This window comes from Lynx canadensis, chromosome B2, assembly GCF_007474595.2.
Source record: "Lynx canadensis isolate LIC74 chromosome B2, mLynCan4.pri.v2, whole genome shotgun sequence".
Taxonomy (NCBI): Eukaryota; Metazoa; Chordata; class Mammalia; order Carnivora; family Felidae; genus Lynx; species Lynx canadensis.
Genome location: NC_044307.1, coordinates 108246620 through 108259419, shown reverse-complemented (window position 1 = coordinate 108259419; position 12800 = coordinate 108246620). Strand labels below are relative to the sequence as shown.

The following is a 12800-nucleotide window of genomic DNA, read 5'->3' as shown; positions in this document are numbered from 1 at the left end:
GTCTTCAATAAGTGAGAGGGTTTTCTATAAGGACACATGGGAAAGTAAGTAAACAGCCTCGGTGGGCAGAGCCACACCTCATGGAGTGGAGGAAAACAATTCGTCAACATTCAGGATTCAACAGCACTGTTTGTAGTTCTGCAGTGGCTCCAGGACCTAACCTAATTCCCCTGGGGCATCCTGTCTGCCTCCCAGCCTCTTCTTGCTTTTCTCTCCTCACCTTCCATGTCCCTCATGGTTTCATCTGCCTCAGAACTCCTTTTTTCATGGCTTTTCTTCTTTGTATTTTTGTACTTCTCTGTTTCTCCCTCACTCTGGCCTCTGGATTCTCTGTGAATATTTCTGTTACACTTTCATAGGTAGAGTAGATGATTGGGTTGGTCCAGCCATTACAGAGAGCTTCATATCTCGACACCTCACCTCCAGGGCTCATGGCCAGCCCTTAGTTGTCTGCCTTTGGGTCAGGCACCAGGCCCTGGATCAGTCAGCTGAGACCAGGGACTTACTTCAATCACACTGTACAAATGATGGAAATTTTGTGCAAGACCACACAGGACAAAGCTACAAGTGAGACTTGAGCTTGCAGACTTTTGTAAGGAGGCAGCAAAAGCCCAAGTCTTCATAAGATCTGTCTGGCAAAAACAGTGAGATATTCAAAAAGATTTTTAATGTATCTATTTTGAACAACCTAAGATTATATGCTGAAAGCATCAGCAAATAAAAACATTTTCAAGGGTAGTTCCTAGCAACAAAAATATAAGCTATGAAATCTATATTTACCTGGGGAAATTCAAGCATATTTTTGTTTATTTGTGGCTTCTCATGTCACTGATTAGGTCAGGACATAAAATGGAAAACAGATCATTGGTTGTGATAGCAGAGTTACATACAATGTTAGTTCTCTTCTTCTGTTACATTTATAAACATCTATGAGTATGTACGAATGGATAATGTTAAGGTTCCATACATTATCTATTAGATTATAAGCATGATAGAGTCATGTACACTTCCCCTTCTAGTGCTTTAGCATCTTATTACTCATTTATTGAGCAGACACTCAATAAATGACATTGCCTAATTACTTAACTCTGTTGCCAATTGAAAAGAAAGTGCTAGTGGAAGAATCTTCCATAAGAGTAGAGTCGAGGAGAAATAAAGCTACTTTTATGGATATTTTATGTCTTAATTCCAGTTTCTCTGGGTCAAGATAATAAATTGCTGTAATGGAATTTTGTATCGTTCTCTTCTGTTTGTTCCCATTCACACCATGTGTTAGCTGTGCCTCTCACTAATGCAAATATAAACATTCGGGAAAATATAAATCTTTGGTATGCTTTCATTTTTTTTTCATGAGGGCTTCAGTACTGTGTTTGAAGTCCTAATCAACTTCTAGTTTAGGCCTATTTTAATCCTTCTACTTGGGATGTCAAGCTGTAGAACTCTAATTAAATTGATGAAAGACTACAAAACAAAATTAAGGAACATGTGAAGATGGAGATTAATCCTGTCCATGGACTTCTTTGTTAATAGTTGAATTTTGGAAGTGACCTTCTGTCCTGTCAGCTCACTAGCTCACTGAGTCTAGAGAGATTAAATGCCTTCATCCCCAAGATCCCTCAGCTGACTAATGGCTTAATACTATAAAATTAGAAGCTATAGCATTTTGATGTTTCCAGATATTTGTATAAGTCATAGCCTTAGTTACAAAGTTGACTTTATATATGACTTGTGAGTTCAGTCTCACTGTTATACACACACACACACACACACACACACACGCACACACACGCACGTTGTCTTCTGTTTGGCTTTAACTTGGTAAATCATTTCCAGAGGTGATCAAACACTGGGATCATTTAACAATATGGTGTTTCCTCTTCATTTCATAAGTTCCTGGAGAAGCCACTCTTTATGCTCCATTCAAGGCATTTTGACCACAGAGTTTTCTTTTTTTTCCTCTCTCTTTAACTCCTCAAAATCCCATGGGATGAGGAACCCATTCTGAGAAATATGTCACAGCAACTTTTGAAAGATAGGAGGCCAAGCAATTAGTGTCAGATTTTCCCTTGGGGAAGAAAGATTATATATGTATATATATGTGTGTGTGTGTGTACGTATGTATATATATATATATATATATATATATATATATACACATATATATATACACACACACATACACACACACATATATACACATACATACACACACACACACACACACACACATATATATATACACATACACACACACACACACTACAGAGGTAACTCAAGGAAGTTCTGTACTAGTGGTACATTGTATAAATGATAACTTTTGATAAAGCAACAATCTATCTTCTCTGGGAGAGATATATGCCATCTTTGAGTCATTAATAGTATATGACACTGGTTTCCACTCAGAGCTGAAACAAATCATCGTAGAGTTTTTTGTTGTTCTTGTATCAGGTATATTTCAAAAGCTTTTGAATTTATAAAATGTCTGGAAATTTACAGGAATGAAGTTGACCAAATGTACATTTAATGGGAAAACCAAATCAAACTCAGATGTAATCTCAAGGTGTTTTTGTGGACTTCATATTCCTAGTCTTTTCAGAGGGGCATTGGTTTCTTTTTCTGTGATGTGAATTTAATTGGTTCCAGTATAAGTTTAAATTCAATAAACAGGCGATTACCCACCATGTGCAAAGCCATACACTAGGTGCAATCATGGGCTGTGCTCATGTAATCCTTACATATACCCAGTGAGGAATATGATCCTATTACTTCAAAGAAAGTCTTGTAAAAACTATGACTCATCCATGATTACGTGACTAATCAGTGGTATTATAGGAATCATAAATCATGTTATTTTATCCTTAAATCGATTATACCTTCCAATAAAATTATAAGGAGAAAAGTCTTGAAAATACTTCCTTGTCCACATTCTATTGATTGTTGCAGGATCAACAATCTGATTCATCAAAGGAAGATTCTGTTGCTGACTCATTAAAGGAAGATGATGTTGGTTAATGCCATGACTTTGGAGTCAGGCCAACATGGGGATGAACCCTGGCTCTTCAGCTGTGGAGAAATGTCATGACTTTGAATAAAGTTGTTTGGGTTTTAACTTGCAAGCCTCAATTTCTTTACCAAACAATAGTAATACAACATTTCATAGGGTTGTAATGAGAATCGAGTACAATACTGAACATAGAGTATTTAGCAGAGCACCCAGCAAATTGTACAGATTCTTAGTAGTTATTATTCATAGAGATAGTGGTGGGATAAGAAGATAGTATACAAATTGGCTAACAAAAGATATTTATTGTGTTCAGGGACTTATGAAGAATTTTCTTATTAATAAAATTGTATTGATCTCACTGAAGATGTTGGTGATAAACAGCCCACATAAAGTATTTGTCAACTTTAGGTGATGTTTTTTAAGATATTTTAAAATATGGAACAGAATAGAACATTTTTAGGTTATGTCCGTATTTTAATTATTTTGCTAATGGATTGGGAATAATGGCATGAATAAATTCTGACAGGTGAAGAGTTCCCAGCCCTCTTTAAGAAATGCATACAAAACTAATTATATATATTCTTTGAGTCATTTAAAAAAATTCTACAGCTGTTATACAGTGGTTATACAACTATTTTGACAGGCTCTTAGAACAATTTCTCTCCTTAAAAATCATTCACTTTCTACTAAAATTAATGTCTATCACAATAGGTCAGAACTTTATCTGTAAGCCAGGAGAAATTAATTTGGTTTTCATTATATGTAGATAAATTAATTTTGTTACAATTAATAAAAAATAATTTATATAACGTATGACAGAGAAGTTTGGCTTTAAAAATACTCCTGGTACAAGGAATCTAGATTGGGAATATACAGGATCAGTCTTTATTATACAGGTACACAGACATCTATACAATTCAAGATTGATTATACTAAAACAAGCTGAAGTTTCCCCAGATTTAAATATAACCATAGAGTTTCATTTATTTCCTGTAGACTTCTCCACATTAACTTGGTCAACATACATCAAAGTGTTTAAAGTGATAACCTTGGATATTTGTCTATATACTATGAGGTTGACAAAGTACAAAGAACCTTGTGCAAGAATCAGAATCTTATATATAGTCTTTGAAGATTTAATCTTTCATGAGAATAAAATAGATAAATGTAAGAATGGTTCATCCTTTAAGGGTAAGTTAAATTTTGTTACTGGGAAATGACTTTTGAAAGTGATATCTCTGGATTCAAAAAAGAGATCTCCGTTTGTAAATATAAAGGGACAATGTGTGTGTGTGTGTGTGTGTGCGCGCGCGCACGTGTGTGTATTCTAGTTTATTCATACCATTGTCACCCTTTTAATTAATCATCATCTTTTTAACTAAATGATAAGTTTTAAGGCTTTAACCTTTAGGTCCTCAGTGAATGATCTATTTCATAGCAAAAACATCTTAAATTCAAATTATAATCCTATTTTCATTTATTTTTCTCAGATGATGAAACATGCTTGGAATAATTATAAACGTTATGCCTGGGGATTAAATGAACTGAAACCTATATCAAAAGAAGGCCATTCGAGCAGTTTGTTTGGTGAGTAGAATGTGCTTTGGTTTCTTAGTGACAGTAACTTTTCTCCGATTGATGGAACTTATGGGTGGTAAAGTTTGTGTGCCCCTCCAGGCCATGTTGCTAGGAAACTTGCATACCTGCTGCAATTATCTGCGAGGACTGGGCATAGTGTGTCCTTCAGACAGAGCACTCTACATTGGAATCACTTGAGTACCTTTAAAAAAAAATACTGATGCCTAGGGAACAGTCCCAAAGATTATCATTTAATGGCTATGGGTGCAGCATCAAGATTTTTTAGCTCCTGGGGTGATACCCAGCAGAGGAGCGTTTGGTCGGCTGCATTAACTGCTTCTTGTCAGGTAAAAGTTGTGTCTTTATCGATAAGCTTTATTGATCACCAGCCTGCCATGGTGATCTTCACCCTATCTTGGTGACTCTCAACTTTAGCTCTGGGTTTCTCCTGTTTGTGCCGTGGAAGAGAAAGTGAGAATGGATGGTCAGTTATTTGAATGTCCATTTATCTGCGTTGGCATGCTTCATTGCATTTTGTCCTCACGGCATCCCTTTATGTTTGGTACTGTGGGTGTTAATAGCAATCCCATTGTGACGTGAGGAAGCTAGGGAACAGAAGTGTTAGGTGGATTCCTTGGGTCACAGAGCTACCATTGTCATTCTCCTCACACTTGATTCTTTTTTATCCTGCACAATTTTGCCTATAAGTAATAGGATGAAGGGGATAGAGTCTTATTCCAACACTTCTTAATTCCGCATAGAAAATGTGACTTTTTATACTTTAACTGAAGGTGTTAAATAGTATCAAATCATATAACAAACAACAGAATCAACTGATATTTATTATGCATTAAGCACCATTTGTGTGTCATCTCCCTTAACCTCATTATTATACACATTTTATAGATGAGAAGGATGCAGCTCAGAGCATAACTTGCCCATGTGAGCCACGTACTAACAGGCTGAGCTGGGGCCAGAACCCAGGTGTGTCTAAGGTCAGAGTCTGTGGTCCTCTTTTCCATTTATTCAGGATCTTCCATGTATTTGGCTCTCCTTCCAGTACTGGTGTTAACACAATACAAGTCTTTGCAGAGTTCATGGCCTTGGGCAGAAGAGCTGTGTGTAAACAGTGAGTTGTCAGAGCATTAGAAGGGTCAGTAGATATTCGTCTGAAGTTCAGATATTCATATGAAGTTGATTCCAGGTGGGAAGAAGAGAATTGTAAGAACAGTTAGGGAGAGCTGGCAGAGTAGAAGAAAGACTGGTTGGTCCATCACAGTGATGCAGACCTGGAAGAGAGCCCAAACCTGGAGTAGTGACAGAAGTGCTTTCAGATGTTTTTATAAAGTAGTGTTTTCAGGACACAGTGACCAGTTAACATGGGTGTTGAGAGTTAGGAATTGAAGACAAATTTAGAAGCTTCATGAAGACTCAGAGGCCTTTGTTTTTTCATTGTTTCCTATAACTTTTTATTTAAATTTTTTTTTTTTTCAACGTTTTTTATTTATTTTTGGGACAGAGAGAGACAGAGCATGAACGGGGGAGGGGCAGAGAGAGAGGGAGACACAGAATCGGAAACAGGCTCCAGGCTCTGAGCCATCAGCCCAGAGCCTGACGCGGGGCTCGAACTCACGGACCGCGAGATCGTGACCTGGCTGAAGTCGGACGCTTAACCGACTGCGCCACCCAGGCGCCCCTCCTATAACTTTTTAAAATCTAATTCTGTTTTTGCTTTTATCCCTATAAAAGTTGCTTGTATAATTAATAACTCAGTTTTGTGTAAATTTGTCAAAATCTTTGTCAAAGAGATTATTTTGTTCTTTGTTAACATGTTGATGATTTTTTAAATTATTCTTAAGCATCGAAACATACTAAGTCTCTTAGTATGGAATGTGCATATGAAGAAGACAGGTCTTTTCCATTCTGAGGAAGTTTACAGGCTAAAAGAGATGCATACAAGTAATTATAATGGAAGGCAGAAAGTGATGAATGCAAGACCAATGTAAAGTCTTCATGTCAAGGGAGTTCGAAGGAAATGAATCATAAAGTCAAGATGTGGTGGGTGGGTGGAACGGGAGGTTAGGATCAGTCAGGCCTTCAAAGAGAGTGAATTCCATTTTAGAATAATGGCTTCTTAGAGCTATCATAATTTTAGATCTAACTATATTTAAAAATTTTGCACAGGTGCACTTTGATGTGATTACATTCAAATTAATATGTGTGTTGCTCCTTTGTTTCAGATCTATTTTTTGTTGCTGGAGAATTCAGTCACAAATGAAATGCCTAAGAGATTATTTTCTACAAGTTCAGAAGAAACTTTAAAGATTAGTGTATCAATTCATAGCCTGTGATTATTGTTAGTTTGGTTTTGATGCAGCTTTTACACTCTCTTTTACTGAAAGAAGTTTAGACTATGTTCATTATTACTATTATTAATAAATTCTGTATTCTCCTTTTCCAAGGATGGTCAATTTGCTTGTATGTGTGTCAAATACTTTAATCAATAAATGTTTTTCTGATATTTTCAGGTAGTATTAAAGGAGCAACAATAGTAGATGCCCTGGATACACTTTTTATAATGGAAATGAAAGATGAATTTGAAGAGGCAAAATCATGGGTTGAAGAAAATCTAGATTTTAATGTGGTGAGTTAAACAAAAATTGCCAATTCAGTTTTTTAAATCTCAGTTTAACATGGACAAATTCTGTTGTGGGGCCAATTATTGTGCTATATACCATAGCAGAAACAAAGAATGCATGTTTAAATAGTACCATACTATATTCTTGCCCCCGTTACTGTGGAAGTACATGTTTTTGTTTTTTAGCAAATTAGGAGTAAGGAAAAAGAAATTAAAATCTGTCAAGGCCAACATGTGCCAAGTGTTGGTGTTCAAGTCCCATAACCACCCTATGAGATGGCCATTATTTTCACACTTGTACAGGCTGTAAATTGGAGCCTCAGAGGCTTATCCAGATCACACAGCTAGTTGTGTGTCAGAGCTGTGAGTCTAGCAGAAATCTGTGTGGCTCCATGCTCATGCTTTTGCACCGTGGGCCATGGCACATTGTTCTCATTTTATTAAATTAACTTTTGTTAATTGGAGTACAGGGTACCAGGTGGTGAGCTGCAGTCCAACAAAAGACCACAAGAGAAACTGCAGTAGAGAAGCTTATTACTCACGGGTCCTGAGGAGGTACGCAGCAGGCCTCCAGGGGCCACACAAGGAGGTCAGGCAGAGTATAGACAGGACCTGGGGCACATGCCTTTAGTAGGGTGGGTATAGTGCTTTGGAGTCAAATTGGTCAATTCGTACCGGAAAGAGCTACGTTTTGGTAAGGTCCACAGGAGTCTTTTCTAAGGTGTGCACAAGGGGAAGGCCCTGAGGGGCTAGGGAGACCATTGATCACAAGGGCGATTGGGGGAGTCAAGCCAGGAACTTGGATTTGCTTGTGACTGCATGGACTTAAGGCCCCCCACAGGCTATGTGGCTGCCAAGGCTGCAATACCAAGGAGACCTCCACTAAACTCTCAATATGCATCCACTGTCACATAAATAAGGCTTCAAAATTTGTTAGTTCTATACCCTTGTCTGCATAAAATGTTGTCAATATGTATTTGAAGCCTTTAAAAATCTTTGCGCGTGTACTATCATTCTTAAATACATCAAAATCTATTGTATACCAAGGAAAAGGTTCAGAATTAAGGAGAGCGGACACTTCAGAACTTCTTGATAATTTTGATTTGGGAGGGCAGCATCTTGTCAGAGCTCATCTAGTTCCATAATCAGTGTTTTGCCTCATGATGAGATTGGCAAAAAACTTGTTTTAAAAAAGCGGAAGAGGGGCGCCTGGGTGGCTCAGTCAGTTAAGCGTCTGACTTCAGCTCAGGTCATGATCTCACGGTCCGTGAGTTCGAGCCCCGCGTCGGGCTCTGTGCTGACCGCTCAGAGCCTGGAGCCTGTTTCGGATTCTGTGTCTACCTCTCTCTCTGACCCTCTCCCATTCATGCTCTGTCTCTCTGTGTCTCAAAAATAAGTAAACATTAAAAAAAATTATTTTTAATTAAAAAAAAAAAAAAGCGGAAGACTGTTGGCCCAGCTGTGTTCTAGTCATTCATTTATGTTTGCATTATTAGTATTTTTAATCAGAGATTGTTTCACAGAAAGCCTTATAAGCTTCTTGTCTATCTGGTAAGCATTCGATAGTATCTGTAAATCTCCATAACCAGGCACAAGCAACATGCTGTATGTTGAAACTGGACATAGAGTGTTTCCCTCTCAACACCTCCACTTTGTGGAGCTCTTGTTCTCTCACAGACCCAGTGAGGACAACAGTGTCAGTCAGAATATTAAAGATCGATAAAACTAAATCTTTTTCCTAACTCTTTGCATTAAAAACCTATATAAATTAAAAGTTTGAATATTTTGTTTCAAGGCTGCATGCTGAGCTTAAGATTCTCTCCCTCCATCTGTACTCTCTCCCTCTCTCTAAAATAAATATATATATATTTTTAAAGAATGAATATTTTGTTCCAGCCTTCTTATTAATTGCCTTGTATGCCCCATTTTGGAGATCACTGCCTTAAAGGACATTTAGATAAGTCTGTGTTTAATCTGCCTTATAATTGAATTTGGAATATAAAGGAGACATATTCCAACATAAAAGGACCTTGGAGATCAATGTGTTCGGCTCTTTCATTTTAAAAATGAGAAAACAGGGGCGCCTGGGTGGCGCAGTCGGTTAAGCGTCCGACTTCAGCCAGGTCACCATCTCACGGTCGGTGAGTTCGAGCCCCGCGTCAGGCTCTGGGCTGATGGCTCAGAGCCTGGAGCCTGTTTCCGATTCTGTGTCTCCCTCTCTCTCTGCCCCTCCCCCGTTCATGCTCTGTCTCTCTCTGTCCCAAAAATAAATAAACGTTGAAAAAAAAATTTAAAAAAAATAAAAATGAGAAAACAGGGGGCGCCTGGGTGGCTCAGTCAGTTAAGCGTCTGACTTTGACTCAGGTCATGATGTCACGGTTTGTGAGTTCCAGCCCTGCGTCGGGCTCTGTGCTGACAGTTCAGAGCCTGGAGCCTGCTTCAGATTCTGTGTCTCCTCCTCTCTCTGCCCCTGTCTCTCTATGTCTCTCAAAAAATAAATAAATGTAAAAAAAAAAAAAAAAATTTTTAATGAGAAAACAGACCCAGGGAGCTGGTGATTTGCTCAAGGTTCTACAGCCATTTGATTGAAATGACTTGTGATAGCTCTAATGTTATCAATAGAACTGAGAATGAAAAATCAAAGCAGTGAAAAAAAATTGTTTCTTCTTGAGGGTTTGTTGTCTCTTACTAATATCTCTGTCCCATCTTGTTATTTATAAGTTAAATTAAAATACCTACCTTTAAATAGGGCTTGTCATCAGCTATCTATGGGAGAGAAAATGGTTAATGTATTCCCTCCCCCAACCCCTCTCAAGAAAGGTTGGGAGAATAGGAACTGGATTCCGTCAAAATCAAATGATTTTTTTTTTCCTCCTGTTATCCAGTGTTTTTTCTTTCTTGTTTCTTTAATTCAAGTATAATTAACATAATGTTATATTCGTTTTGGATATATAATATAGTGATTCAGCAATTCTATATATTTCTCAGTGCTCAACAAGATAAATATATTCCTAATTCCCTTTATCTATTTCACCTCCCCTTCCCCTTTGTTAAGAGGATATTTATATTTTTCAGTTTTAGAGGAACCTTTGTACTGTTTTCCACAGTGGCTGCACCAATTTGCATTCCCACTGACAGTGCTCAAAGGTTTTTTTTCTCCATATCCTCACCAACACCTGTTATTTCTTATGTATTGTGCCATTCTGACAGGTGTAAAGTGATATCTTGTGTGATTTTAATTTGCATTTCCTTGATGATTAGTGATGTTAAGCATCTTTTCATATATTTGTTGGCCAGTTGTATGTCTTTGGAAAAATGTCTATTCAGGTCTTCTGCCCATATTTTAATTAGATTGGGGTTTTTTGGTCTAAAATTGTATAAGTTCTTTATATATTTTGGATATTAACCCCTTATCAGATATATCATTTGCAAACATCTTCTCCCATTCAGTAGGTTGCCTTTTTGTTTTGTTGATGGTTTGCTTTGCTGTATAAAAGCTTTTTATTTTGGTGTGGTCCTAATAGTTTAACTTTGCTTTTGTTTCCCTGTCTGAGGAGATATATCGAGAAAAATGTTTCTACAGCCAATGTCAAAGACATTACTGCCTATCCTTTCTTCTAGGAATTTTATGATTTCAGATCTCACATTTAGGTCTTTAATCCATTTTGAATTTATTTTTGTGTATGGTCCAGTTTCATTCTTTTGCATGTAGCTGTCCAGTTTGCCCGGCACCATTTGATGAAGAGACTATCTTTTCTCCATTGTATGTTCTTGACTAGTCATACATTAATTGACCAAATAAATGTGTATTTCTGGACTCTATTATGTTTTCTTGATCTCTGTGTCTGTTTTTGTGCCAGTAACATACTGTTTTGATTACTACAGCTTTGTAGTGTATCTTGAAATCTGGGGTTGTTGATACCACCAACTTTGTTCTTTTTCAAGATTGCTTTGGCTGTTTGGGGGCTTCTGTGGTTCCATACATATTTTAGGATTATTGTGCTAGTTCTGTGAAAAATGTTAATATTCTTATAGGGATTTCATTCAATCTGTATATTACTTTGATGGTATGGACATTTTAGCAATATTAGCTCTTCTAATCCATGAGCATGGAATATCCTTCCATTTATTTGTGACTTCTTCAATTTCTTTCATCAGGGTTTTAGTTCTTAGAGTACTCCTCTTTGGTGGTGTTTATTCCCAGATATTTTATTATTTTTGGTATAGTTGTAAATGGGATTGTTTTCTTAATTTCTCTTTCTGCTGCTTCATTGTTAGTGTATAGAGATATGGGGCACTTGGGTGGCTCAGTCGGTTGGATGTCCAGCTTCGGCTCAGGTCATGATCTCACGGTTTTTGAGTTTGAGCCCCAAGTCAGGCTCTGTGCTAACAGCTCAGAGCCTGGAGCCTGCTTTTCATTCTGTGTCTCATTCTCTCTCTGCCCCTCCCCACTTGTGCTCTGTCTCTCTCTGTCTCTCAAAAATAAATAAATGTAAAGAAAAGAAAATAAACGCAACATATTTCTGTAATTAATTTTGCAGTTTTACCATATTCATTTATCCAAGATCGAATGATTGAAGACAGGAAAGTAGATGTCAGTGATGCTAGACCTGAATAGTATCCAGGTCCCTTGTCTTTTAATTACAAAATTGCTCCCCAAAACTCCCCAAATCCTGCAACAATTCTTTGCTTTCATGACCAGCAGTAGTCTGAGAAACTGTGGAATCATTTATTTAAAAGAACGAAGCGTAAAGGCCTCTCAAGCTAACAGACAAGGTAACAGAAGGTGGTTGGCTGACCTCAGACCACTACCAGGTGACATGAATGTGTTCCGTGGGCGGTGGGGACCTGTGAGGAAGCAGAGGGAATCTAATAGGGGATATTAGGCTGTGGAGAAGAGCCAATTTTTGTGCTTCCTTACTTGCAGGATAAAGCAGTCGGACTGTTCTTGAGTGGTTGCTTAAATGCTGACCTTTAACGTTGTTTATTTAAAGCTATATTTTTGTTTTTTAACAAGATTTTATCCAAATAATTGACAGACTTGTGTAAAATACCATTTTAGAACTGTTATTGACAATCTTGGCCTATGTCTTTCAAAATATACTTTAAAGTCACAGCCACAGGTCTCAAATTTCTGTTTCTTATAATACTATTCCTAATGTGAGAGATCTTGAAACATATTTGTTATAGTTCTCTCTGGGTGTTGCCATATTTTCCCTTAAAAAAGCATTTATCAGTAACATCCAAGTGATAGTACTTCTCATCTTAAAATTAGTAAATAAAATTCAGGAAAGCTGTATTGTTTTACTCTACTAATCATTGTTTTATAAAATTCTTCAGCTTCCAATTTTCTGGTTGGTTTTAATATGTCTTATATGAGAATTCATTTTATATTTGTTCAATTTACCCAGAGGCTCAGGTGATTATATCAATAATTACACAGCTTTCTTTTTGAAAATGCAAACTTTTTCCGTTTATCTGAAGGATGGAGACATTGGAGAAGCTTATTAAACAAAGAGAGAAAATTTGTTTTGTTTTTATGGATAACATGTAATATGATTCCAGCTTGGATAAATTATT

At 37.1% G+C, this 12800-nt stretch overlaps 1 protein-coding gene across 1 annotated transcript in view; it reads left to right on the top strand.

Moving 5' to 3' along the window:
* MAN1A1 (mannosidase alpha class 1A member 1) overlaps positions 1 to 12800 on the top strand; it is a 165730-nt gene that overhangs the window by 34973 nt on the left and 117957 nt on the right. The window contains exons 2-3 of the mRNA XM_030316249.1: positions 4495 to 4591; positions 7111 to 7226. Of these exons, the coding sequence (XP_030172109.1) occupies positions 4495 to 4591; positions 7111 to 7226 (213 nt within the window). The remainder of the gene's footprint in view (positions 1 to 4494; positions 4592 to 7110; positions 7227 to 12800) is intronic.